The sequence below is a fragment of the Martes martes genome (genome assembly GCF_963455335.1).
Source record: "Martes martes genome assembly, chromosome: 12".
In the NCBI taxonomy this organism is placed as follows: domain Eukaryota; kingdom Metazoa; phylum Chordata; class Mammalia; order Carnivora; family Mustelidae; genus Martes; species Martes martes.
Genome location: NC_137900.1, coordinates 4,128,631 through 4,152,555, shown reverse-complemented (window position 1 = coordinate 4,152,555; position 23,925 = coordinate 4,128,631). Strand labels below are relative to the sequence as shown.

At 61.3% G+C, this 23,925-nt stretch overlaps 1 protein-coding gene across 1 annotated transcript in view; it reads left to right on the top strand.

Annotated features, from left to right (window-relative positions):
* Positions 1-23,925, top strand: part of WNK2 (WNK lysine deficient protein kinase 2) — a gene marked incomplete at its 5' end in the record, with an annotated part of 117,247 nt that overhangs the window by 25,843 nt on the left and 67,479 nt on the right. The window contains 8 exons of the mRNA XM_080820797.1: positions 5,303-5,475; positions 5,570-5,790; positions 8,996-9,153; positions 11,280-11,368; positions 13,094-13,313; positions 17,628-17,910; positions 21,393-21,601; positions 23,618-23,749. Coding sequence (XP_080676923.1) covers positions 5,303-5,475; positions 5,570-5,790; positions 8,996-9,153; positions 11,280-11,368; positions 13,094-13,313; positions 17,628-17,910; positions 21,393-21,601; positions 23,618-23,749 — 1,485 coding nt within the window. The remainder of the gene's footprint in view (positions 1-5,302; positions 5,476-5,569; positions 5,791-8,995; positions 9,154-11,279; positions 11,369-13,093; positions 13,314-17,627; positions 17,911-21,392; positions 21,602-23,617; positions 23,750-23,925) is intronic.

Below are 23,925 nucleotides of genomic sequence, written 5' to 3'. Positions count from 1 at the left end.
CCCCCACCCACGCCTGAGTAGCCAGAGCTGCGGTTCTGTGGGTTCCTGGGGTTGGAGGTGTGCCAGGTAGAGGGTCTGCTTTCTGGGGAGGGTCCACAACTTTCAGCAGGTTGTTGCAATGACCTTACGCTTCACTGCTACTCTGGTGTCCTGCAGCCCGTGGACCTTGTGCAGGGGGATGGGCTCTGGCCCAGCAGGCCTTGAGGTGTAGTAGTATCAAGTGTCCTGCCCCCCCCCCCAATCCCTGCAGATATGTCCTTGGTGGGGGTGTTCATCTCGGCTGATTGTGACCATGGTGTGTCCACATCCGTCATGAGGTGGCCCTGCGGGGAGGCAGCCCAGGGTGGGGCTGACCCTTCCTAAAAACCAGACATGCGATGTGGTCAGTGCAGGTCCTGGCTGCTGCTGGGCCTCAGGTTACCTCTGTCTAAGGCTGACTGTCCCCTCGGGCAGAGGGAGGGGTTGCCTGACGGTGGGCAGGGGTGGACCACTCAGGGCCAGTCCGGCCCAGGGGAGAAGTCACACTAGGCCCCAGTGAGGATCCGGGGTGGGGCCACTGTGGGCAGGGTGACACAGCCCACGGTGTGTCCGTGGAACTGGCGGAGGCTGTCCTAGGGCTGCCAGCTGGCCCGGCAGGACTGCCCTTTGACGTGGCTATAAGTGGCTCCACGCCCCGTTTGCCCACTGACCTGAGCCCGAGGCCACGGCCTCCATCTAGCCAGTTAGGGTTCCCCTCTGCTGATGGCTGGTGACGGGGCAGGGCTCTCTTGGCTTGTCGGAGGTTCAGTTCCCCCTGCTGTCTGTCCGTGTGGCCAGCTGGGCGCCGTGTCCTGTATGGTAACTCAGTCTAGAAGTATGGCCCTCAGAGCCCACGACCATGGGAAATGAAGAACCCGAAATTCGGGGCTGCATCATTTTAGGGAGGCGATGTGAGGGCGGGTCATCAGGAAGACTCGGGAGCGCTGCCGTACCTTTGCTCTGTGGGGGTGGGAGCGCCAACGCACGCCTCCGCTAAAGGCACTTTTATCCACGTGTTTGCAAAAGGGCCATGGAGCTGTTTCAGAATGTTCCCAAAATGCTGGCAGGGATGGCCTTTATGCTCCCTAAACTTGTGGGGACAGTTTGGGTCTCTGCCCGCTCTGAGGGCACCCCCGTTTTCCTAGCCTCTGGGGAGTAGGGAGCACCTGGCCAGCTGGTGGCACTGCCCATCAGGGTGGGACGGGGGCCCTTATCCGAGCTGCATAAGGACGCATCCTTGAGGCTTGGGGCCCTCGAGAGAGGTGACCCGGCACAGGAACCCCTCCTGCTGTGTCTGCGTGTCTGCCCATGGGGGCAGGGGCGGGGGTGTTCGTGTTAACAGCGATGCCTTTATTGTAATCGGGAACTGGGAGAAACCTACAGACTTCGTTGTTTAGGCTGAGGTTGAGGAGGGTTCTTGTGTTTAGAAAAGTGAGTTTATTTTTAAAACCTCTGCCAGCATGAGAAGGAGCAGGTCACAGCAGGAAGAGTGTGTGCGGTGGGGGGCGGAGCTCAGCTCCGGGAGGGTCAGGACAGCCCCACTGAGCTGCGCTCCCCACTGGGCAGGGCCCAGCGTCTGCCTGTGGTCCCTGCGGTCTGGGTGGCCTCTGACCCTGTGCCGACGGAAACCACGGGGCCTGCGTGGCTGCGGCTATCTACTCACCTGACTGAGTTTCCCCTGGCCTTGGGGACCTGTCCCTTCACCCTGGTTTTCAGACAGTGTAACTATATGTACATGCCCCCCCACACCCGTCCTTCCTGCGCACCCATAGCCTCAGTGACCATCTGGTGACTGAGTGAGGCGGACGCCGGTGCCCTCTCCATGCGGTCACCACCCCAGGGGCGCCCCAGACCCCTCACCACCTCCCTGCCTCTGCTGGGGAACACAGCAGCCCAGACGCGGAGCCTGCCACACGGCCTCCAGGCCTGGGAGAGGCCCTCGCAGAGGGGGGCTAGGGATTACAGAGACCCTCCTCCTGGGTCAGCATCCCTGGAGCCCCACGCTGGGCCAGTGCCCTAACACGGGGCAGCTCTCAGCAGCGGCCCTCGAGGCTTTCTTTTGTTTTGATTTATAACCAGGTGGGCTGGAGAGAGGCACATGCCGGTTAGTGGCCCCAGGTCTCTGGCCTTGCTGATTCTGGGCACCGTCTTCTGGCTGCCCACGTCCCCTCTCTGTCCTGTGTGTGGATCCCGCCTTCACCTTCGCCTGCCTGAGTGCGGGGTCACCGGGCAGCTCTGCTCCTCATAGGCCTGGTTGGGCTTTGCCTGGCTGAGGAGAGGACTGCAGAAGCCCCAGAGGCAGGGGACGTCCCCTGTCGCCTCTGTGTGGGCAGAGCTGCTGACCCCCGGGCTGTGTGGAAGAGGCTGGTCAGACCCGGGCTGCGACTGCCTGGCTGCCTGCCCTGCTCAGAGGTGGCCGTCCCCGACCAGCGCAGCCCTTGTCCTGCGGGAGAGGAGACAGCATCTCCCCAGAAGGTTCCTCCTTTAGCTGACTGGCTCCCGCTACTCCCACTGGTGGGTGGGAAGCTGGTGTGAGCGACCTCTCCTCCGTGTCTAGTCGGGGGAACTGGACCCCCCCACCCCGTGCAGGAACAGCCTGACGCCCGCAGGACTGGGGGCTTCCCTCCTGCCCTGGTCCGTGAACGCGAGGCCTCCCAGTGCCTCGGTTAGGACTTGATCCCACAAACAGTGGCTCTCCCGCCGTGGAGTTGCTGGTCTGATAGGGCTGACTGGCCCTCAGCACACAGTGACCAGGACCGGGGCCAGCTCTGTGAGGGGCACTGGGCAGCACCCTGAGGACATGCCAGCTGACCTTTTAAATTACCAAGCAGTGTGTCACGCAGTTAAAAATAGCTAGGTGGCTTAGGATGTAAATGCGGCCTGCTCCCTCCGGCCTCCCACGTCCAGGCCCAGCCCCCAGCCCGGTCCCCAGAGGCACCATCCTGGAAGTCCGACCACATTCCCGCTGAGCCTTTGGCATCCGAGGGCTGCCCTCCTCTCCCTCTCTGGGCTTGGGGCTTGTTAGTTACGTCGTTTAGAACACAGACTTCTTCTCTGCGAGTCCAGGGAAGTCTTTCCCTTCTGCCGAGGGATGCAGGAACTGCACATGAAATGTTCTGAGTTTGTGGGGGTGGGGAGTGCCCCGCACCCGTCCCCTCCCCTCTCCTCTCCCCCACGCGGCTGGGCCCTGCCCATAGCTTTGCCCGGGCCCCCTTCCCCTGGGTTGTGCTGGAATTTGAGGGCACGCTTGTGGTGACAGCTGGACTGGGGGTGCCCAGAAGGAAGCCTTGGTTGTCATGCGGGAGAGAAGACGTCGTGGGCTGTGTGGTTCCATGTCGTTTGGCTGGTGTGGAAGTCACGGCAGGGTGGGCATTTGGAGGACGCACTCCCAGCACCTGCACCTCCGCCCCGGCCGCCTGCCCACTCTGCTTTTCCTGGTGTTTGGTGCTGTTCTGGGCCATGCTGCTCTGAACCCCTGTGCCGTCCGACGGCAGGGGTTCCCGGAGGGCAGAGGTTGGGACTGGAGCAGGGGTGGACCCCACTCGCACTCCCTTGCACGTCCAGTGGCTGTGTGTCCGAGGCCCCGGCTGCTCCCGGCCACCCAGCGTGTGGAACCAGCCTCCTCTTACTTTGACCTGCCGGTGGGCATCAGGGGACGCTCCGGGCTGGAACTGGCATTTTCCTGGTGACTGAGGATGGCCAGCACCTTGTTACCCGCTTGTTGGCCGTGTCTTCATCTGACCTGTTCACGCCTCTTTTTTTTTTTTTTTTAAATGGGATTGTAGGAGTTCTGTGTTCTGGATGGAGTCCCTTGTCAGATACATTATTGAGAATAGTTTTTCCAGTCTGTGGCTTGACTCTTCTTAAATAAACCATAATTTTTGCTGAGTGGAGCATGTTTCCATGTCGGTGACTGGATTAAATGTTGGTGTTTTTGTACCTAGTGTTTTGTACCTAGTGTTTCACTCGATTATAGACTAACTTTAAAACTGGAGCCTTAATTTGCAAGAGCACTTTCTTGATTTTTTTTTTTTAAGATTTTATTTAATTTTTTGACAGACTGTGAGAGAGGAAACACAAGCAGGGGGAGTGGGAGCGGGAGAAGCAGGCTTCCCGCGGAGCAGGGAGCCCGATACGGGGCTCCATCCCAGGACGCTAGGATCGTGACCTGAGCCGAAGGCAGACGCTTAATGACCGAACCACCCAGGCGCCCCTTTGATTGTTCCTTTTTAGGTAGAATCTTGCTCTTAGCTAATGTGTGTCAGCCTCCTCCATCCCCGTGAGCACATGAACTAGATTTTTTTGAAGTTGCCTCTGGCCCCGAATTCTGTGTTTTCCTGGGGTCAGCTGTGCTGTGGTTCTCCTGGTATCTCCTTGCTCGGCCAGGCCCCTCTTGTGCAGCAAGAGGCTGATAAGGGTTTGTGGGGACAGGGCTGGTGCGGGGCGCAGGTGAGGGGAGATGGCCATCCTGGAGCCCGCAGAGGTGTTGTTCCCTGTGGGACGCGGCTGGAAACCACAGAGCTCATGGGTTTGTTCTGAGTACTGTGTGGTAAGAGCCCACTGGAGGGTGTCTGGGAGGACCACTCCATGCTGCTGGCTGCGGCCGGACAGGCAGGGCTGGGTGGTGGCAGATGGGGGCGGGGGAGTGCTGGCAATGGGGGTCGAACGTGGTGAGGGTGTTGGTGGTCTTTCTCGCGGGCTGTGGCTGGAGCCCCACGTGGGTGGCACTGCGCAGGGACTCCCAGCACCCAGGTGGTGGTGTTGCTGTGTCCCGAGTGAACTTACGGTCAGGCTTAGCTGCAGACCCGGGAGGTGTGTCTGCCGTGCCCTGCGACACTGCTGGGCCTGGGAGGGACCCTGGTCTGTCATCGGGTTCCCTGGTTTTCTGGTTCACATCCACTCTGGTCGAGAACATGTCCTCGAAGTTGCGTGTGAGTTGGAATTGGACTGATGTCTCTCTTGTGGCAGCATCAGAATGGGTGTGGAGGATGCGAGGCCGTGGAGATGCTTTCTGGGAGGGGCCGTGTGCGTGCTGCTTTGTGGGTTTTCGAGCTGTCTCTGGCTGCCAGAGATCTTTCTGTTGAGGTCCTGGTGCAGGTGTTCATGCGGGGTCGAGGGTGGGAGGCCGCGGCAGAGTGACTGCTGGATGCCTGCTCCCCTCCCTCCACCGCATCCTCACCTGTAGAGCCGCAGGGGTGGTTGGTGGGCTCCCGCCCGGCCCCCCCACTACGGGAAGAGCGTCCACAGCGGCAGCGGCTGACCCTTGGCCCATGTGTCTCTCCAGGACCGGAAGCTCACCAAGCTGGAGAGGCAGCGGTTCAAAGAGGAGGCTGAGATGCTCAAGGGCCTGCAGCACCCCAACATCGTGCGCTTCTATGACTTCTGGGAGTCCAGCGCCAGGGGGAAGAGGTGCATCGTGCTGGTGACCGAGCTGATGACCTCGGGGACGCTGAAGACGTGAGCACGCCCCCACCCGCTGGCCGGACCCCGGGGACGCAGGGCTTTCCGTCGGGCCAGGGCCGGTCTCAGGAGCGCCCTCGCCCCCCCGCAGGTATCTGAAGCGGTTCAAGGTGATGAAGCCTAAGGTGCTCCGTAGCTGGTGCCGGCAGATCCTGAAGGGGCTGCTGTTCCTGCACACCAGGACGCCCCCCATCATCCACCGGGACCTCAAGTGCGACAACATCTTCATCACGGGGCCCACCGGCTCCGTGAAGATCGGCGACTTGGGCCTGGCCACGCTCAAGAGGGCGTCCTTCGCCAAGAGTGTGATCGGTAAGCCGTGGCCCGGGGCGCTGCCTGGGGGTGTGGGTCTGGGGCTGAGGCTGCTGGGGTCTGCAGGCTGCGGACACTCGGTGGGAAGGAGGCCTTGATGACAGAGGAACTCAGGGTTGGTGTCCAGTGAGGTGGAATGGGCAAGGAGTCTGGTGCCCCGGGCCCCGAGGCCCCCCTGCCGCGAGTCCCTGGGGGTTGTGGGGCCCAGAGCCAGCTTGGGGCCCTGGGGCTGAGGGATTTGGTATGGGTGCCGGTTTGCTAGGCTTTTCTTTCTGTGTTTCTTGTCCTCCTCTGAGAAGTCCCCGTGGCCTTGGTGGGTGTGGCCCTGTTCACAGCTGCTACGCAGGGACCGGGGCTGCGCTGGGGTCCCTGCACATGGTGGGCGCTGGCTGGGGCCACTTCAGGGCCTTGCAGAGGGAGTGCTTGGAAAAGCTTTGGGGTGGCCCTTACTGGGGTTTGAAACGTCTGGGGAGCGCCAGCATGCTGCAGGGCCAGACTGCTCTGGGGCGTGGCTCCAGAAATCCTGATGGGATCGGCTGGGGTCGGGTGGGACCTGGAGAGGCTCCCCTGTCCTTTGAAGCCCTATGTGGGAACACAGCAGGACAAGAGGGTGATCTCAGGGTTTTGCAAGCTCCTGGTTTTAATGCACATTTGGGGACAGAACTTGGTCTATTTGTGGCAGATGGAACCACTGGGAATCTGGAAACTTCTCTGGCGGGGTTAGTGGATTTGGAATAAGACATCTGGGGCAGGGTGGCCGCTGGGGTGCCCTGTGGACAGGGCCCTCTGGTAGCTCTGGGAAGTTGAGTGCTGGGGTGGGGGCCAACCTAGGCCTCGGTTTGTCTCTCAGTGAAGTGGGGTGGGGGTCCTGGTTGGAGGAAGCACACCTCCAAACAGCTGGCAGTTTCTGAGCAGGATTTGTAGGTCTGACCTTGGGTTAGGGTGCCTGGGGAAGCTCCCTGGGGCTTCTCTGGCTGGTGGAAGTCCGTCTTGGAACTGGGGTATCAGGGTACCAGACACATGCTGGGTGGTTTGATGAGGTGATGTGAAGGCCTGGCATTTCCAGTAGGTGCACTGGCCCCAAGCCTAGCACAGGGGCCCAGCTCTGGGGTGGGAGGCCCAGAAGCTCCAAACGCGCAGAGAAGGGGAGGCAATTAGCATGTCTCCCGGGGCCCTGGGCAGCAAAGGGCCAGCCACTGAGTGGGGGACTTTTGGTCGGGTGGGGGGTCTCCCAAGCCTGTAAATCAGGCTCCCCGCTCTGTGGGACAGTTGCTGCTGAGGACCTGGTTCTGGGTGCGGCTCTCGGGGGGCTTTGTGCCCGTGTTTGGGTTTGTACTTCAGATGTGGCCCATGTTGGACGTTGGGCTGCGGTGTCCGAGGACATCTCTCCCTGCTCTGGGGAGGCCCTGTGGCACCAGGCCTGAGGGCTCTTGGCCGACGGGAAGGGAGGTACGGATAGGGTGTGAAGGTGTCATCGTCACAAGCACTGTGGCCCCAGCTCCTTGATGGCCTGTGCACACACAACTGTAGGTTACATGCCCCCTGTGGGGTTCGTTCCCGAGAGCCGTCCGCCTCCGATGGTGTCACCATGCTCTCCCTGTGTCTGTTGGCCAGGTCCTAGGCTGGTGCTGCCTGCAGGTGTTTGTGGCCATGGTGGTGGGAGCACTGGGAATGTGGGGCCAGGGGACCAGGGAGGTACCCTGGGCACACATGTGTTTGGCTGTGTGAGCACACGCATGTTCTTTTTAACACTCAGATTTAAGTGGCCGCAGACCGAGGAGAGAGAAAAAAGGGTGTGTCTGTGGCCCAAGCACATGTGAGCGTCCCCACCCCGCTCAGAGCTGGCCCCTCCCCTGCACCCCCACCTCCCTTGCTCCCCTGAAAGGCGGGCTGTGTGGGGCCTTGGGGCGGCTCAACCGGCTTCCCTCGGTGGGTGCCCACAGCCAAGTGCAAAACATTGTCAGCACAGTCATGTGGTTCAGAACCCCCAAAAGTTGGAACTAGTCCCAGTGCAAGGTTCCTTGGACTCCTGCTCTCTCCCCACACTGTTCCCATTATTTCTGATTTGGAATCTCCTAGGATTCTTCTTCTCTTTCTTTTTTTAAGATTTTATTTATTTATTTGAGAGAGAGAGAGCATGAGTGGGGAGGAGCCTCAGAGGGAGAAGCAGAATCCCCGCTGAGCAGGGAGCCCGATGTGGGACTCAGTCCCAGGACCCTGAGATCATGACCTGAGCCGAAGGCAGATGCTTGACCGACTGAGCCACCCAGGCACCCCTCAGAATCTCCTAGAATTCTTTATACACACATCAAGATAGATTCCCGATTTTGCCATTTCTCACTCAAAATGTTGACTTGTTTCATTAAACATATAATAGGCGTTAAATTGAAATCATGGGGGCACGAGAAAAAGATGCAACGTTGTGCGACCTTTCTGTGTCCCAGAGAGCCAGGAACACGGCTGATGACCCACACGTGCTTGTGAACGTGGCCTGTGCTGTTCTGCGGCTGCCTTTTAAAGAAATGGGAACATTTTGAAAGCGTTGAGGTGGAGGAGACGGAGAAGGCAGAGACGTTCTGACGTTCCCCTCTGCCTTGTGTTCGGCTGGACAGGCATCGTTTGGACCCGTTTTGATAAGAGGATTTTGTGATTTTTTAAAGCAGAAGCTTGTCACAGGAAAAAAAAATAAAAAATAACCCAGAGCAGCATAACTAAAGGAAAAGTCAGCCGGAATCCCAGCCCCCTGATGTGTCCTCACGGGTCTATCCTCGCTGTTCCATGGGGAGGAGGTCATTGTGCATGAACAGCCAAGGACTTTGTTTTACTCCGTCCGTTGAAAAATTCCAAGGGAGCGTCGTTTTGGAACGGCCTGTGCTGGGAACACCTTGCAGGCCCCTGATGCTCTTTCTGTGCTGACACACCGCCCTTTGCTGCAGGTGGTTGGGCTGGGGGCCAGGAGGGTGCGCTCCCCCGCGTACATGTTTGGGGCACAGGCTGGGGCCGGGGGAGTAACAGGCTTGGAGCTGGGGGGGCTCCTTGTGCTGTGTGCTGCTGCCACCTGGAATCAGGAGGGTCTGGGGGAGTTTTCGGGAACTGTCTGCAGGGCAGTCCTGTTAGAACCGCAGGTTCTGGGCCTGTTGGGGAGGGGATCCCTGGCCTCGTGGCCGCTGACCCTGTCGCTGACTCCTGTTCCTCCTGGGTACAGGCACCCCTGAGTTTATGGCACCCGAGATGTACGAGGAGCATTATGACGAGTCTGTGGATGTCTACGCCTTTGGGATGTGCATGCTGGAGATGGCCACCTCGGAGTACCCCTACTCCGAGTGCCAGAACGCCGCCCAGATCTACCGGAAGGTCACCTGTGTGAGTCTACTGGCAACCACGAGAGACCATGCTTAGGGAAGCGCTCACAGCACCGTGTGAGGCAGGGAAGGGTGCTATCACAGAGGGAAACAGGCTGTCTAACTCAGCAGCGTGGCCGCCTGTCCCGAGGGCCCCTCCTCTGGGCCGCTCCCAGGGCTGCTGGCTTTCCCGTGTCTGGTGTGGGCTCACGCCATCGTCAGCTTTAATCAGGTGGCTTCAGCTCTGCAAGCAGGTCACCTGTCCTCCCTCCGTGGCTGTCCTGCCTGGTGAGGCCGTAACTTTTCTGGCCACAGGCCCCACGACCCCTGAGTCCTGGCTGCCTCGCTCTGGCCTGGTGCCCCGCTCTCTTCAGCAGATGCACGAGGGGTGAGGTCCTTGGCAGCCCAGGGCACCTGCTCTCGCCCCACCTTCCACCATGACTCCCTGCAGGTCTTAGGTCATTTCTCTCCTTCAGTCTTAACGCACTCATCTGAGCCCCTCCTGTGTTGCTGAGGGTGGGAGAGGGGGAGGTGGCTTTTGACGGGTCCTTGTCAGAGACACAGAGGGAGGCTCATGGTTCCCTGCTGATGCTGGCGGAGAGGGTGGGCTTGTTGGCTGTGGGCAGTGGTCCTCCATGGGGCAGGGGTCACCTGAGGGGGCTAGGGCCTCCCTCCCAGGCCATGGAGGGGTGTGGGGGGAGTAGCCTGTCAGCCCTACTTCTTGGGTGCCCATGTGGATGGGACTGGTTCCCACTGGGGTACCCCTCAGCCACCCTGGGTCCCTTATTGAGGCCCCGGGCAGCAGGGCTCCCGTGCGGACCCATGTCACCATGGGCAAAGCAAGGTCAGGCCCCACTCTTGCTCCCCGAGGAAACCAGACGGGAGGCATGTTCACCGACCTCGGGCAGCGTTTGCAGTAACGCCCGTGGGCCCGCCAGCCCCTCCGGGCACACAAAGCCACACCAGTCCAGCCCTGGCATCTGCCCTGACCCCAGGTCCTGCAAGGATTCGGTGTCCCCACTCCTAGCACCCCAACTCCATGCTTCTGAGTTGGGGGGCATGAGCCCCTTCAGAACGGCACCTGTTCCTCTCACACGCTCTTCTGCTCTGGGGGCCTCGGCCCTTCTGAGGTGTGTGGGCCGCACTTACCTGCACTTACAGGTCCTCAGGCCTCCTGCCTCCCGCTGGGACCCTGGCCCTGCCTCCTGTTGTAATTAAACCTCTCTTTCTTCGGCTTCAGTGGCCCGGTCCAGGTTCCCCATCTCCAAGGGGGGCCCACCTGGAGCCCAGTGTCCCAGTCTGTCACTGCAGACTTTGCTGCGTATGGGCCAACACGACCCCCACTGGTGATGGGCCTGGGGCCTGGGGCACAGCACCCCACCTGGGCAGCAGGGGCCCCTGGGGGTCCTACACTCCTGGGCCTGCCTCTGGGCTGGAGGCCACCCTGTACTCCCGCTCAGTGGGAGACCACACATGTCCCATTCTCTGTGTTCAAAAAACCAAACAAGCCAGCCAAAATGAGACTTTGAAGGCAGAGTCTTACTGAAGAATGGGATGGTTGAGGCTCTCTGTGTGCTAAAGATGCTTAAGAATCACTTGTCCCTCCCCCTAAGCCCCTGGCCCCGGTCCAACCCCTCCTCCTCCTGAGCCCCACTGGCCTGCAGGGCTGCACCCCAGGGTTCGGCTCCCCCGTGTCATGGGCTTTACTGGCCGGGCTGCAGCCAACCTTGCCGGCTCCCACCAGGTCTGTGGTCGGTGTGGGTACCCCCGAAAACCGCCCGGCTGCAGAACTCCACGGCACAGACACTTACAAAACCCCGGAGCCACCAGGCCTTGGATGTCAGCCCTGCCCATGGCCACAGTAGGGCAGAGTGCCTGGGGCCCTCGGCCAGTAGCGTGACCACACCACGTGTGCGCGAACACTCCTGCCAGGCTGCCAGGCGGGGGCGCGTGGGCTCTTCTCCCCCCCCCCCCCCACCCCGCTGCTCCTGACAGCCCCTCCTCCCTCAGCACGAGCCTGCATTTCCCAGCTGGCTCGCACCCCTCTCGCCTCCTGCCTTAACTGCCCCCACCCCGCCCCCTGAATTAGTGCAGCGGAAACAGGTCCTGGCCTGGCCTGCCAGTGACTCTGCCCCTCTGGTCTTACAGGGCATCAAGCCTGCCAGCTTTGAGAAAGTGCACGATCCCGAAATCAAGGAGATTATTGGGGAGTGCATCTGCAAAAACAAGGAGGAAAGGTGAGGCCGGTGGGCGCGGGGTCTGGGTGTTGCTCACGCTGAAGTCACCACAGCAGTGGCACACGCTCGCGAGAGACCCGGAGACGGGCTGCTTCAAGCCCGGGTCCCACCTCTGCTGCCCGCAGCACAATCCCTGGCTTTGGGGGCCATTCTGGAGCCTCCCGCCTGGCCAGCTGCTTCTCACCCACCCAGCCTGGAGCAGGGGCTCCCCCGTGCCCTCAGCCTGCCGCTCCTGTCACCTCCAGTTTGTGAGTCCCGTGCACCCACGGCTGAGCCCAGAGCGCACAAGTCCGAGCCCTTGAACTGCCCCCGAACCAGCCCCCACCTCCTCAGCTGGTCAGCCAGGAAGCCTGCACCCCCTCTTGCCCTCCTCCCCTCCTTCTGGCCTCTCCCCTAAGTCCTTCCCTCCCCTCTTTCCTCCTCCTCCTCCTCTTCCTCCCCTTCCTCTCTCCCTCCTCCTCCCCTTCTTCCTCCCCTCCTCCTGTCTTTGCCCCCCCCTTGCCGCCTCCCTCCCTGCCTCTTACTGCCCCCCTCTTCCTCCTCCTCCTCTCTCCCTCCTCCCCCTCTGCCCACTCCCCCCTTCTTTCCCCTCCCTCCTTCGCCTCCCCCCTTCGCCTCACTCCTCCCTCTCCCTCCTCTTCCTCTCTCTCCCTCCTCCCTCTCTCTTCCTCCTCTCTCCCTCCCCCCACCTCCCCCATCTCCCCCTTCCTCCTCTTCTGTTCCCCTCCTCCCTCTCCGTGCTCCTTCCCCCTCCTCCCTCCCCCTCCTTCCTCCCTCCTCCCCCGTTCCTCCCTCTGCTTCACACTCCGACCTCATCTTCTCTCTTTCTTCCTCTCTTCCCGCCTTCCTCTTCCCCTGCCCTTCCCTCATCTCATCCCCCATCCCTGCCTCTCCTCTCCTCCCTATACCTCTTCCTTGCCCCCTTGTGCGCCCTCCCCGCCCGTGGGTCCATCCTGTCGTAGTCCTCACCGTGGCCTTCCCCTCTCACGCCGGTGCCCCGTTCTGATCCTTGGGCTCCCTCTCCTGCCCCCGTAGGTTATCGTTGTCTTACAGACCACGAAGTAGAAAAATAATTGCATAGAGCTAAAGAACCCTAAGAGCAGACCCCACAAGACCACCTTCCCGTCCAGGACCAGCAGGGGCCACGACCTCCGCCCCCCAGGGGTCCCCTCAGGCATGCTTCTGCTCCCCCTTACCAGTGTGGCGAGCATCCACCGGGCCTGGGCTCCACCTGTCATGGACGCAGTAATCAGGGAGGGGCTGCCGGGCAGATAGGACGCTGGGAGGGAGCCAGGCCCAGGACAGCCCCGGGACCAAGCTCCTGTTTAGGGATGAGGAGCGGCCACTGTGACGACACCCAGCAGCCAGGACCCCCAGGGCTCCTGGGTTCAGCCTCACCTGTGACCCCTGGGAGCTCGGTGGCACCTTTGCAGGCCTGTCCGCCTGGTGCTGAGCCAGGTCGGGAAACTTCACTTCCCCGAGTTTCTGGTGATGGGAGGTTCACTTTCTATAACGAGAGAAAGCAGCAGCTTTCAGTGCTGTGCAGTAGGCTCTGTGCGGGGGTAGTTTTCCCTTCTTCCCGGGAGTAAACTTTGCGGGCTCCCCTTGAAGACAGCGCTGCCTGCTGGGTGGTACTCGGAGAACTTTCTAGAAGGAGCTGGGCGCTCCATCTGGGGCCTCGCCGGCTGCCGTGCCCTCAACCGTCCCGTCGTCGCCCCTCTTCAGGTACGAGATCAAGGACTTGCTGAGCCACGCCTTCTTCGCCGAGGACACCGGCGTGAGGGTGGAGCTGGCCGAGGAGGACCACGGCAGGAAGCCCGCCATCGCCCTGCGGCTCTGGGTCGAGGACCCCAAGAAACTAAAGGGCAAGCCCAAGGACAACGGGGCCATAGAGTTCACCTTTGACCTGGAGAAGGAGACGCCTGATGGTGTGGCGCAGGAGATGGTAACCGGGGCGCGTGCTGGTGGAGGGGGTGGCGGGTCCCGCGCCTGCAGGGGTGTGCCTGGAAGGGTGTGGTCTCCAGAGATGCACGGGAGCCCGGGACAGGGGTGTGGCCCTGTGGTGAGCGGGCAGCCCTGGTGTGCGGACTCCAGTTGTGAGGTGTGTGTGCCTGTGAAGGACGGTGCGGGGGCGGGGGGGGACTCCTGCTGCACAAAAGCCACACCCGCCCTGATGGGGCACTGTGAGGGGCCTGGGGGTGCGCTTGGGCATGTGGCAAAGGGCCTGGGTCGACCAGAGTCTTGGTGCGCGAGGACGCGGGCCTTTGGTTTGAGCTCTCGCTCTGTTGCTGAGGGTGCTGTGTCCCGGCGCAGGGCACCGGGTGTTCGGTGTTGTGGAGGGACAGAGGCTCAGGGAAGGAAGGAGGCGCTGGTTCTCGCTGTAGGAAGCGAGTGCGTGGGAAACCACGCTCGTGGCGGGAGAGGCTGCGCCCTCTCACGGAGTGTAGCACACCTTTCAAAACCGGGTGCCGTGCAGCTGGACCTCCTGGCCCCGGGGGGTTCTAACGGGGAGGGTGTGGACTGCGGCCCTGGAGGTGGGACAGGCGTCCATGCCGGTCCTCAGGCCCCTGCAGGGATGAGGGAACAGGCTGACTGGGCCACAGCAGGCGTGGGCCATGGGCCGGGGCTGGCCTCTGTGGGCAGACGACACCTGGGACGCAGCGGGTGAGGGTCCCAGGACCTTGTGGAGGGTGGTGCCTCGGGGCTGGGCTGGCAGAGCAGGAGCTGTGTGCACGGGTGTCCACTTGCCCTGGACGGTGGCCTGTCCTGCCCCTGTGGTGAGCAGGGTGTCTGCTGGTGGCCAGGAGCCATCCACACCTTCCTTACTGCCGTTCACATCCCTGGGCCCAGAAACAGGACACATAGCTCCATGGGGCTCGGGGGCGCCGTCCCCTAAGTGCTGTGGTCATGCGGTCCCAGCTGCAGAAATTAACACTCGAATATTCCCTAGCCGGGTGACATGCAGGCCGGTGTCCCAGGAACAAGGGTTGAGTCCCATGGGACCGGGGGACAAGGCCAGGAGCTAACGCTATCCCGGGGGCAGCAGGAGGGGAGGTGGGTCCCAGGGGCGGCCATGAGGGCTGCAGAGGCCAAGCCAGTGTGGACCCCTTAGGATGCCTGGGTGGCAGCAGTGCTCCAGGCTGTCCGTGAGCCCCGCGCCTGCTCCACGTGCCCAGGGAGGCTTCCTGCCCGAGATGGATTCTGGTGAGAGCCCAGCATGGTCAAGTGTCACAGCAATGCCTGGGGACGAGGGTACCGCGGCGTAGAGGGGCTCCTGTGCCTCTGTTGGACCAGGCATCTTCTCCAGCTCTGGATCGGTTCTTGGTTCCATTGACACGTTCTTCAGCTGTAGGACGTGGAAGTGCTCACACATGACCTGGGACCTTTTCTAGGACCACCCATCCTCCCGAGTGACCCCTCCCTTCTCTGCCTCGATGGCCTCCCCCACACTGTGGCCCCACGGGCCCTGCGTCCGTGCCTGGGCCTGCTGCTTCGCCCGTCCTCTGCACGGCCCCCCCGGCTCTCCGCTAGACTCAGTGGGCAGTGTCCGTGAGTCCTTGGTGGCGCCCTCTGGACCTGCGCCTCCCCCGTTGCCGTTTAGGGCACCTTCCCGTGAGGAGCGCTCTCGAGGCAGTGCAGACTCCGTGCAGATGGCACCATGTTTGAGGAGTGATGACCGAATGACGTGGACCCTCCTCCACTCGGGGACCAGGATGAGGCAGGGATGAGCTGACAGCGGCCCGTTTCCACTGCGAGGTCTCAGCCCTGTGTGAGCGCTCCAGCTGGGGTGGCCGTTGCCGCCGGCTGCTGGCGGGTCCAGGCCCTGCCCACCTCGCGGCTGACCCTCCCTCCCCCCGGCTTCTCCAGGCCACCGCTGTGCGAGGTGCCCTCATGGGCAGCGTTTCAGAGCCCACTGCCCCCGGCCGCTCTGGGCAGTCACTTACTGACAGCTTTCCGTGATCATACCTGCGTCTTCCAGACGCGGAACCAGCACCCGTGAACCCCTACGCCGAAGTCATCACCTGAAACCACCTCCCAGCAATTGGCTCCCGGGCGGGCACAGGGGACCGATCAAGTGCCGCCAGGGCCGAGAAGGGCGGCTTCTCTGGGGACCTGGGCTGGCTTTGACCTGGAGGCGACCCCTGGCGAGGACCCCGGGAGGGGGGCTCGCGGCCCGGCCCGGTGTCCCCATGTCCACGCGCCAGCCCTCCTGCCGTCACGGCCTCCGGGTAATGGACGTTTCGGTGTGGCAGAGAATGGGGCTAAGCTCTTCCCGTCTGGGAAAAAATAGAAGAAACACCTTCGAGAGGATCGCCAGGGGGTGACCGCGAGGACGGAGACGGAAGGAAAACTGGGCCATGAGCAGAAAATAGAAGCGGCGGCGGGCGCGTCTGCGGGCGCCTCCCCGTCAGCGGTCTCTCCAGTCGGGGCGGGCGGGCGGGCAGCGCTGACCTCAGCCCCGGCCCCTCGCCCGCGTCCTGGCCGCATGCCGCCGCTCACACTGCCGCTGCCCGTGCCCGAGTCAGGTGGAGGGCTGGCTGCCGCTCTGTCCCGTGGGGTGGAGAGATTTGAACAGTCACGAACTTACAGAAGAGTTGCAAATGTGCGACAAAGAACTGTTGGAGAGGACATCCAGGCCCGATGCCATGCCCCCCGGTGTGGGCCCGCGGCTCTGCCCACAGACAGCAACCTTCTTGCTCAGAGGCATCAGCCTTCAGAACTGGGAGAGCTGCCACGGCCTGCCTGGGGTCCTCCGATGTGTGGCGACACCTTCGTAGCAGGAGTTCCTCTGGGCGGCGACTGTCTTCGGTTACCTTGCCGTGCAGGGCGCGGGCAACTCCCTGGCGGTCACGTCGGCCGTCTGCGGGAGCGCTTGGCGTGGGGCTGTGTCCTCACCATGGCCAGCCCTGGAGGACACATGTCTGTCTGCCGTCTCTGTGTGGGATGACGAGTAATGACTGTGTCATGGCGGGGGGTTGTATTTTGAAACTGTATAAATGTCCATTTTCACCAAACTTCCTATTTATTTCTATCTCTGTGGACTATGGTTTTGCTGGTGAGTCGTCTGTGACCACGCAGTATGTTACCCCAAACACAGTGCTGGACAAGCTTAGGGTCGCACACCGTCCTCATGGTCAGGAATCTGGGAGTAACCTAGTGGGTCATTCTGGTTCTGGGTCCCCAATGCTGTGTGGCTAGGTGTTGGCTGGGGCTGACCAGGGCTGAGGGTTGCTCCTGGCAGGAGACTCGATGTTCTGCCAGTGGTTGTTCTGTAGGTCACTCAGGGTACAGCTTCCTGTGAGCAAGTGATCCAGGAGCGCGAGGGTGTGTGGGCAGGGACAGAGATGGCACACCGTGGCATCGTGTGTGGCCTCCTGCCAGGAGGGACAGCTGCATTCCCTTCATGGGCACTTGAGGACTCGGCCCTCACACCATCATGGTGTCACTGTGCATTTTGATGCCCAGAATGTCCACGTTTGGCCTGTGGCGTGGGCTGCAGTGTTGGTCTGTGTGTCCTCGGAGTCTGTGCTTACTTTGAGGCACAGTGAGGTGTCTAGGTGTTTAGGCCCCTTGTCCTTACCCCCCCCGCCCCACTCACAGTGGCCAGACTCCGAGCACCACCCAGGCCTGCCCAGGGTCCTTCACGCTTGCACACGTGCTGTGCCACACGCTCATGTCTACATCTAGGTGTGCGTATGTCTGTTGTGTGCTGAAAGCCAGGAGCCCCTCAGGTCCTGACCAGCGCTGAAACCTTTGCACTTTCTCCCTTTCCACATGGGGCTGCCGCAGTGACATTGCAGAGACTGGCCTCTGCTCTTCCTGGATTTACCAGAGACGTCCTCAGGGAGAGCTGTGACACTCCCTAGAGACTCAGGGCTTCTTCACAAACACTCTCCCAAACACTCTCCTGTGTTCAGAATTTTCTGGACATGGGTGCCTGCCTACCCTCCTTCCCTCCGTGCCTTCTCGGGGAATGCCCAGGGCCCGCCTGTGGAAGGCAGCCGGGGTCTCTCCCCTCCCCTCCCTCTGCTGGCACAAGCACCCGCTGCACCCTCACTGTCCCAGGATCCCGGCTGGGCAGGTGCAGAGGGCTTCCTGCGACTGGCCACTGGCGGGAGTGTCTCCTAATGGGAAGACGAGAGCGTCTCTGAGGGACGGGCTGAGGGCCTACAGAGGGACTCCTGCAGAGACCCCGTGAGCAGGAGGTGGCGGTGCAGATGGCGGGGCCCCAGGAATGACACGGTGCCTCCCTTTGCAGATCGAGTCAGGATTCTTCCACGAGAGTGACGTGAAGATTGTGGCCAAGTCCATCCGTGACCGTGTAGCGTTGATCCAGTGGCGGCGGGAGAGGATCTGGCCGGCCTTGCAGCCTCCCGAACAGCGAGACCCTGGCAGCCCCGACAAGGCCAGGGGCCCGCCCGCACCCCTGCAGGTCCAGGTGACCTACCATGCACAGTCCGGACCCCCGGAGCCCGAGGAACCCGAGGCGGACCAGCACCTCCTCCCCAGCGCGCTGCCGGCCAGCGCCACCTCCCTGGCCTGTGAGTGCCGCCCTCCCGCTCCTTCTCACCCCATGCGCGCTGCAGGCGTGGGCCGCAGGCGTAGGCGAGCCTTCTTCCAGGGGTGGGCACTGGGTGTCCCGGGCTCCCCGAAGCCCAGCTTCGCAGGACGGGTGGGGGCAAACGGGCAGACAGATCCAGAGCCTCCCAGGCCCCAAGCCAACAAGGATGGAGCGGCCCCATCCAGCTCCTTGCTCCCTGCAGCGGATGTGAGTTCCGTGCCTGGTGGGGGTGTCCCTGCGGGGACACCATGGCCCCGGGGCCACGGATGGCTGTGGTCTCCAGTAGTCATGACACTCTGAGCCGTGACCTTTGCCGCTAGGATTATCTGTCCCCAAGATTATGTCCCTTGTAGTACCTGACCTCTGAAATCCTTACCACGTTTCCCAGAGCGTCCGCGATGGGTCGTGAAGAATCACTCTGAATCTCAGAATCCTGGGAGAGAGAACCTGTTTTCTGCACGTCCAGGCAGAACTGTGTCCTGCCTTTGCCCTCGGCCTAAAAATGCCGCGGGGAGCTGAGGTTCAGGACGCGGTGTTTCCTGTCCATCCTGTGAATGAGAGCCAAGTAGAACTCAGCCTGCCGGGGCCGCCTTTTTCAGGTGGTTTGTGTCGAAAGACCAAAATAGCCTGTTCGCGTTACTTAATAGGCACCTACTTCATTTATCATTAAAATTATAGCTCGCGTTCTTCACAGTAGGCTATTTAAATTCAGACCAGGCGCTGCCCGTCACTTGGCCGTTCGCTTGCTGTTGGCTTCCTCCCGACTGGCTCAGGTGTGCCTCGGAGAATCAAATCGCCCCATTGTCTGTCCATTTCTCGATAAACCAAAAAAATTAATGAGCATAAACTTGGTGTTGGAAAAATTTCCTCGTGATGCCACTGCCCACTTTAAAAACGTGACTGTCGGTGGGACAGTCCGTTCCTGCCACACTCGGCTGTGGTCGGGGTTGGCTGTGGTCGGGGTCCCTGCGCAGGCCCGGCTCCCCGTATAGACGTGGATTGTGGGCGGGTTCGGTGCGGCTGGGCGTTCAGTCTGCAGACATCCTCTTCCTGTGGACTCTCGCTTCGACCACGGCCACGCTCTCGACACGTGTGTCACTCGTTTGTGGTCATTTCTGTGAAGCAGATGTGTAAAATTCAAACGGTACAGAGGGTGTGCGGAAAAGCCCGTTAGCGCACCCACCCAGCGGCCGCTGATGTTACCTGCGCTTGATGGTAACTTCTGGAAAGAAGGTGTCCGTGTGATTTCTCACACATCCACATGCGTGAGCATACACGGACACCTGCACACCCACCTGTGTCCCTCCGTCCTACCACACCTGCACAGACGTCTGCACCACGCTCTGGTCAGAACACAAGGCCTGTGCTCGGTTGTCGCTCTGACCATGGTGTGTGTGGGTGGCCTGGAAGCTCCGTGCCTTGTAAAGGAGAAATGACGGGACTCCAGGCTGCACACACGTCGCTGGGGAAGGGACCCAACGGGCGGGCAGACACGCTTGGGCGCGGCAGAAGGTATGGCACATGTCGAGGTATCATTCCCTGCCACATGGTGTCTGAGCGGCCTACCTCAGCCTGTACCCGCTCAACGAGAGCGTGTGCACCAGCTCCCAGTGGCTGCAGGAGGTGCGAAGATGATTTTTTGATTTTTCAATTTATTTTTAGAGAATGTATGTGTCTGGGGAGGGGCAGAGGGAGAGAGAAAATCCCAAGTAGCATGCACCCCTCTGAGCACAAAGCCCGACACCCACGACCCTGAGGTCATGACTGGACCTGACACCAAGAGCTGGGTGCTCAGCCAACTGTGCCACCAGGTGCCCCTAAAGATGACTTCTAAGTTAATTTTCTTTTTTTTAAAGATTTTACTTATTTGGCAGAGACACAGCGGGAGAGAGCACTGGTAGTGGGGGAGAGGGAGAAGCAGGCTTTCCCCCGAGCAGGGAGCCTGATGCCGGGCTCCATCCCAGGACCCTGGGATCATGACATGAGCTGAAGGCAGGCATTTAACAGACTGAGCCCTGAGGCGCTGCAGTTAACTTTTATTATAGAAATAGCAAACACATTCCCCTTAAAAATTTACAGTGCTGCATGTATGATTAGAGTTGGTTTATGTGAAATTTGTCAAGTTTGTACATGTTTCTTTTCTCACACACACAGTTTGTGTGTTTCTGTGTTTCTCTTTGTGTCTCTATCTCTGTATTTCTCTGTCTGTGTCTGTCTCTGCATGTCTCTTTTTTATCTCTCTCTGTGTCTCTGTCTCTATTTCTCTTCCTGTGTATCTCTGTCTCTACGTGTCTCTGTATGTCTCTCTGTATCTCTCGGTCTCTGTCTCTACGTGTCTGTCTTTGCATGTCTCTGTGTCTTTCTCTTTCTCCGTGTGTCTGTCTCTGTCTCTCTGTGTGCAGGTGAACTCGACCGCCAGCTGCCTCGTTACAAGTCCGAGCCGCTGGCTGGGTTGGTTCTGTGCAATTGGACTCTGGCGTGCGTCTTCCCAGGCTGAAGTAGGCCCCGATCAGCCCCTGGGAGAGGTTATTTTGATGTAAAGCCAGCAGGATTCCCTTTTACTCCATTTGCTTGAATTATAAATGGACACGGATGCTGGCATCCCGGAAGGCGCTTGTGTGGAAGTGCCCGGTGTGGGGGTGGCAAGTCGCGCTGTGTGTGTGGTTTCTGGAGATGCCATTTCATGCAGGGTTTTGGTGTCCCTGCTCGCTGGCCTGGCCAAGGGGGCGGCCGTCTTCCCAGGGGCACCTTGGGGAAGTGAGCCTGTGGCTGTGGGCTGTGCCTCATGTGCACGTGGCTCTGTCCACGGTGGCCCACTTTGATGGACTGTGGGCACAGATTCAGGGGAGGCTGGCCTCCGGGAGGCCTCGCTGGGCTGAAGAGCCTCTGGTTTCCCATGCTAGCTTCCCTGCGGGGTGGGGGCCTTGTCAGCCCCATTCTCCAGCCGGGTGAGACCCAGGCCGGTGGCGTGAGGACCAGGTTCGGACCCAGCTCTTCCTGCTTTGGGCTCTTTGCTGTGGTGGTAAAGGTGGTTAGTGTCCCTCCCCGGGAAATACAGGTGACCTGGCTTCTGCTGAATTGGGCACACCCACCATCAGTCTCCTAAGAGCTCACTGAGCTCTCCCTCCCCAGGCCCAGGTGGGGGGCGGGTGAGGTCCCTGTCTGTGGCCGGGGTGGACGCGGCTGGGCTTCCTTCAGAGGACTGTGCGAGGGACCCACGTGGGATTCGTGGCACCGATGTAGGTGGCCCCCAACGCCAGGAGGTGTTGGGGTGGGGCGCCAGGGCATCTCTGGGTGGGTTACAGTCCCCTCCCCCTGCCATCCTGGGATTGATGGTCTGGAATGATGCGCACTTATGACTCGGGGGGCCAGGGGGCTTGACATTGGCATTCCTGCGGCTCGTGGAGAGTGCTGTGGGGGTGTGGGGGTGTCTGCTCTGAACTGTGCTCTTGTGCTCCCCAGCGGACAGCACCTTCGACAGCGGCCAGGGCTCCACGGTGTACTCGGACTCGCAGAGCAGCCAACAGAGTGTGGTGCTGGGCTCGCTGGCGGACGCGGCACCGCCCCCCGTCCAGTGTGTGTGCAGCCCCCCTGTAAGCGTCAGCGTCAGCGACGGCCCCGTCCTGCCCTACAGCCTGCCCTCGCTGGGGACCTACCAGCAGCCTGCCGCGGTGAGTCGGTCTGCCCCCCAGGCCCCACGTCCCATAGACCCCACGTCCCATGGGCTGTTTGGGCTGCAGCGGCCTGTGGTCAGGCCCCCGAGAGGGCCGTCCTTGTGGGTCACTGCAGGCTGCAGCACGTAGGAGAATAGGAACGCAGAGCCCAAGGGACAGCCGGGCCTCAGAGCTGTGACAGAGCCAGCAGGGCTTCGTCCTGCGGCTGGGCCGGGGCCACAGAGGAGCATCCAGGCCGTGTCCACCCCTGGGAGGTGTTCAGTATCTCTTGGCTGTCCTCCACCCAATACCACGTGGCCATTGAATGTTGGAAGCAGGAGAGCATCGGGCTTGTAGGAAACAGTTCAGTGATGTTTGAAAAACCCGTGGGGTGGTTCATGAGGAGCAGCCCCAGGGAGGGGGACCTGGGTGGAGCTAGGCTGGGGGTCACGTGCAGGGATCGCGCCTCAGAGCTTGTGCTCATCCCAGAGGAAACATACGTTCCCCACTCCCTGGTCCCAGGAGGCCTGCCGCAGAGCACCGGCCGTGAGCGAGCGGTGGAGTGTCCGGAGGGACAGTGAGGCCCCCAGGCCCCTTCCCGTCCTGTGCTGCCTGAGCCCCGTCCCTGTCCCCTGGGGCTGGCCAGTCCCCCAGGAAGGACAGCCAGCACACTTGCCTCTGCAGGCGGGCCCAGACTCATTTCTAGCTGCTGTTTGTGGCTTTGCTGGTTTCATGAGATGAAATGAGACACAATTTTAAATGGTGGGAGGAACTTGTTTAGGAAAAGGCAGATTTTCACCCCGGATTGAGGCTGGTTGGCCTTGAGTGGCCAGTCCCAGGGCAGAGCAGGAATGTTCCACTGTCCTTCATTGCTCCTAGGTGCAGGGTCAGGGCTTCCCTGGCCACTGTGTACCCTCTGCTCAGGCCCTCACGGCACCGGGCCGGGGACACCCCACATGGGCGAGGCCAGAGCACTCTGTCCAAAATCCCTGCCTGTTTACAGGCAGTCCCCTGGGACAGATTGGGGGGGGGGTGGCGAGAGGGTTGCCCTGGTGATACCCACCATCCCCCTCCCACCCCCCGCTGGGGGGCCCGGTGGAGGTGTCCGCACACCAGCCACTCTGAGGCCTCCGGGCTCCCGAGCTACTGCCTCCCTCTGGGCCTGGGGCTGCGGCTCCTGTGCTGTGGCCTCAGAGAAATGTCCCTCCCTGTGCTGTCCTCGCAGAGCACTTACTGTGAAGGGTGAAGGAGGGGAAGGTCCCAGCTCCCCGAAAACCAGGGTACTCCCCGGGTCAGCACGGAGGCCTGGGCCTGCTGCGCCAGATGCCCTCCCCGTGTTCAAACCTGCTTCTTCTGCAGCCCTGGTCTTTCCAGGTCTACCCCAGAAAGAAGTCTTGCCTGTAAAGATTTCAGTCTGTATCAGCAGGACCAGGATTCTGGAGAACAGAGCCCGGCTCCCTCATTAACCCCAGAGTGAACACATCGTCAGTCAGTTCCTTGATAGCGTCCAACATCCAGTGCTCAGATCGCGGCCTTTTTCTTACGCCATGTCCACGCTGCCACAGGCGGCAAGGACTCGTGTCTGCCGCCCGGTCCTCCTGGTGGCCGCACTGCCGGGCATCCGCCTCTGTTCCCCTCTTTGTTCACATTCTCCTGTGTGCTGTTTGTGACGTATCTGCGTGCGTGTGTTGTATCCGGACCTAGAGACGGAAAGCAAGTGCATCTGTATCTCTCTCCCACCGTTTGTTGTAACCAGTGTCCCTCCCTGGTTCTGCAAAGCCCCGTAGGCCATTTTTTGAAATGACTGCATAATATCCCCCAGGGCTGAAGTTCCAGAACATTCCTCGGTTGGGAGTAGTGGCCAATCTCAGGGGCCTCCACATCTCACTTTGTGCCAGGCTTTGTGCCTAGGGAAGAGTCCCCGTTAGGGTGACAGGCATGGGGAACGAGGGACGGGCCCCTGCAGCTGTGCAGCACAAGCTGGGTGGGGGCCTTCGGGCAGCTGGTGAGCGTGGTCGTCCATCCTCTCTGCAGCCTGGCCTGCCAGTGGCCTCCATCCCACCCCCGGCCCACCCTCCGCTCCCACAGCAGCATTTCCCGGAGCCGGCCATGAGCTTTGCCCCCGTGCCGACGGGCCCAGGCCAGCCTGCGCCCCCTGGCCACCAGGTGAGTGTGGGCGGCCCCTGCCCGGCCCCACCATAGGTGCCTCAGTTTTTCCCGCTCTGGGTGGGTGGCAGGGTCTGCTGGCCCAGGGTCTGTGGGCCCCCTGGTGGGCCCAGGCCCCCTTTGCCTCTTCTCTGCGGTTCCCCGGGGCCTGGGGTGCAGATGGGAGTGGGGTTCCT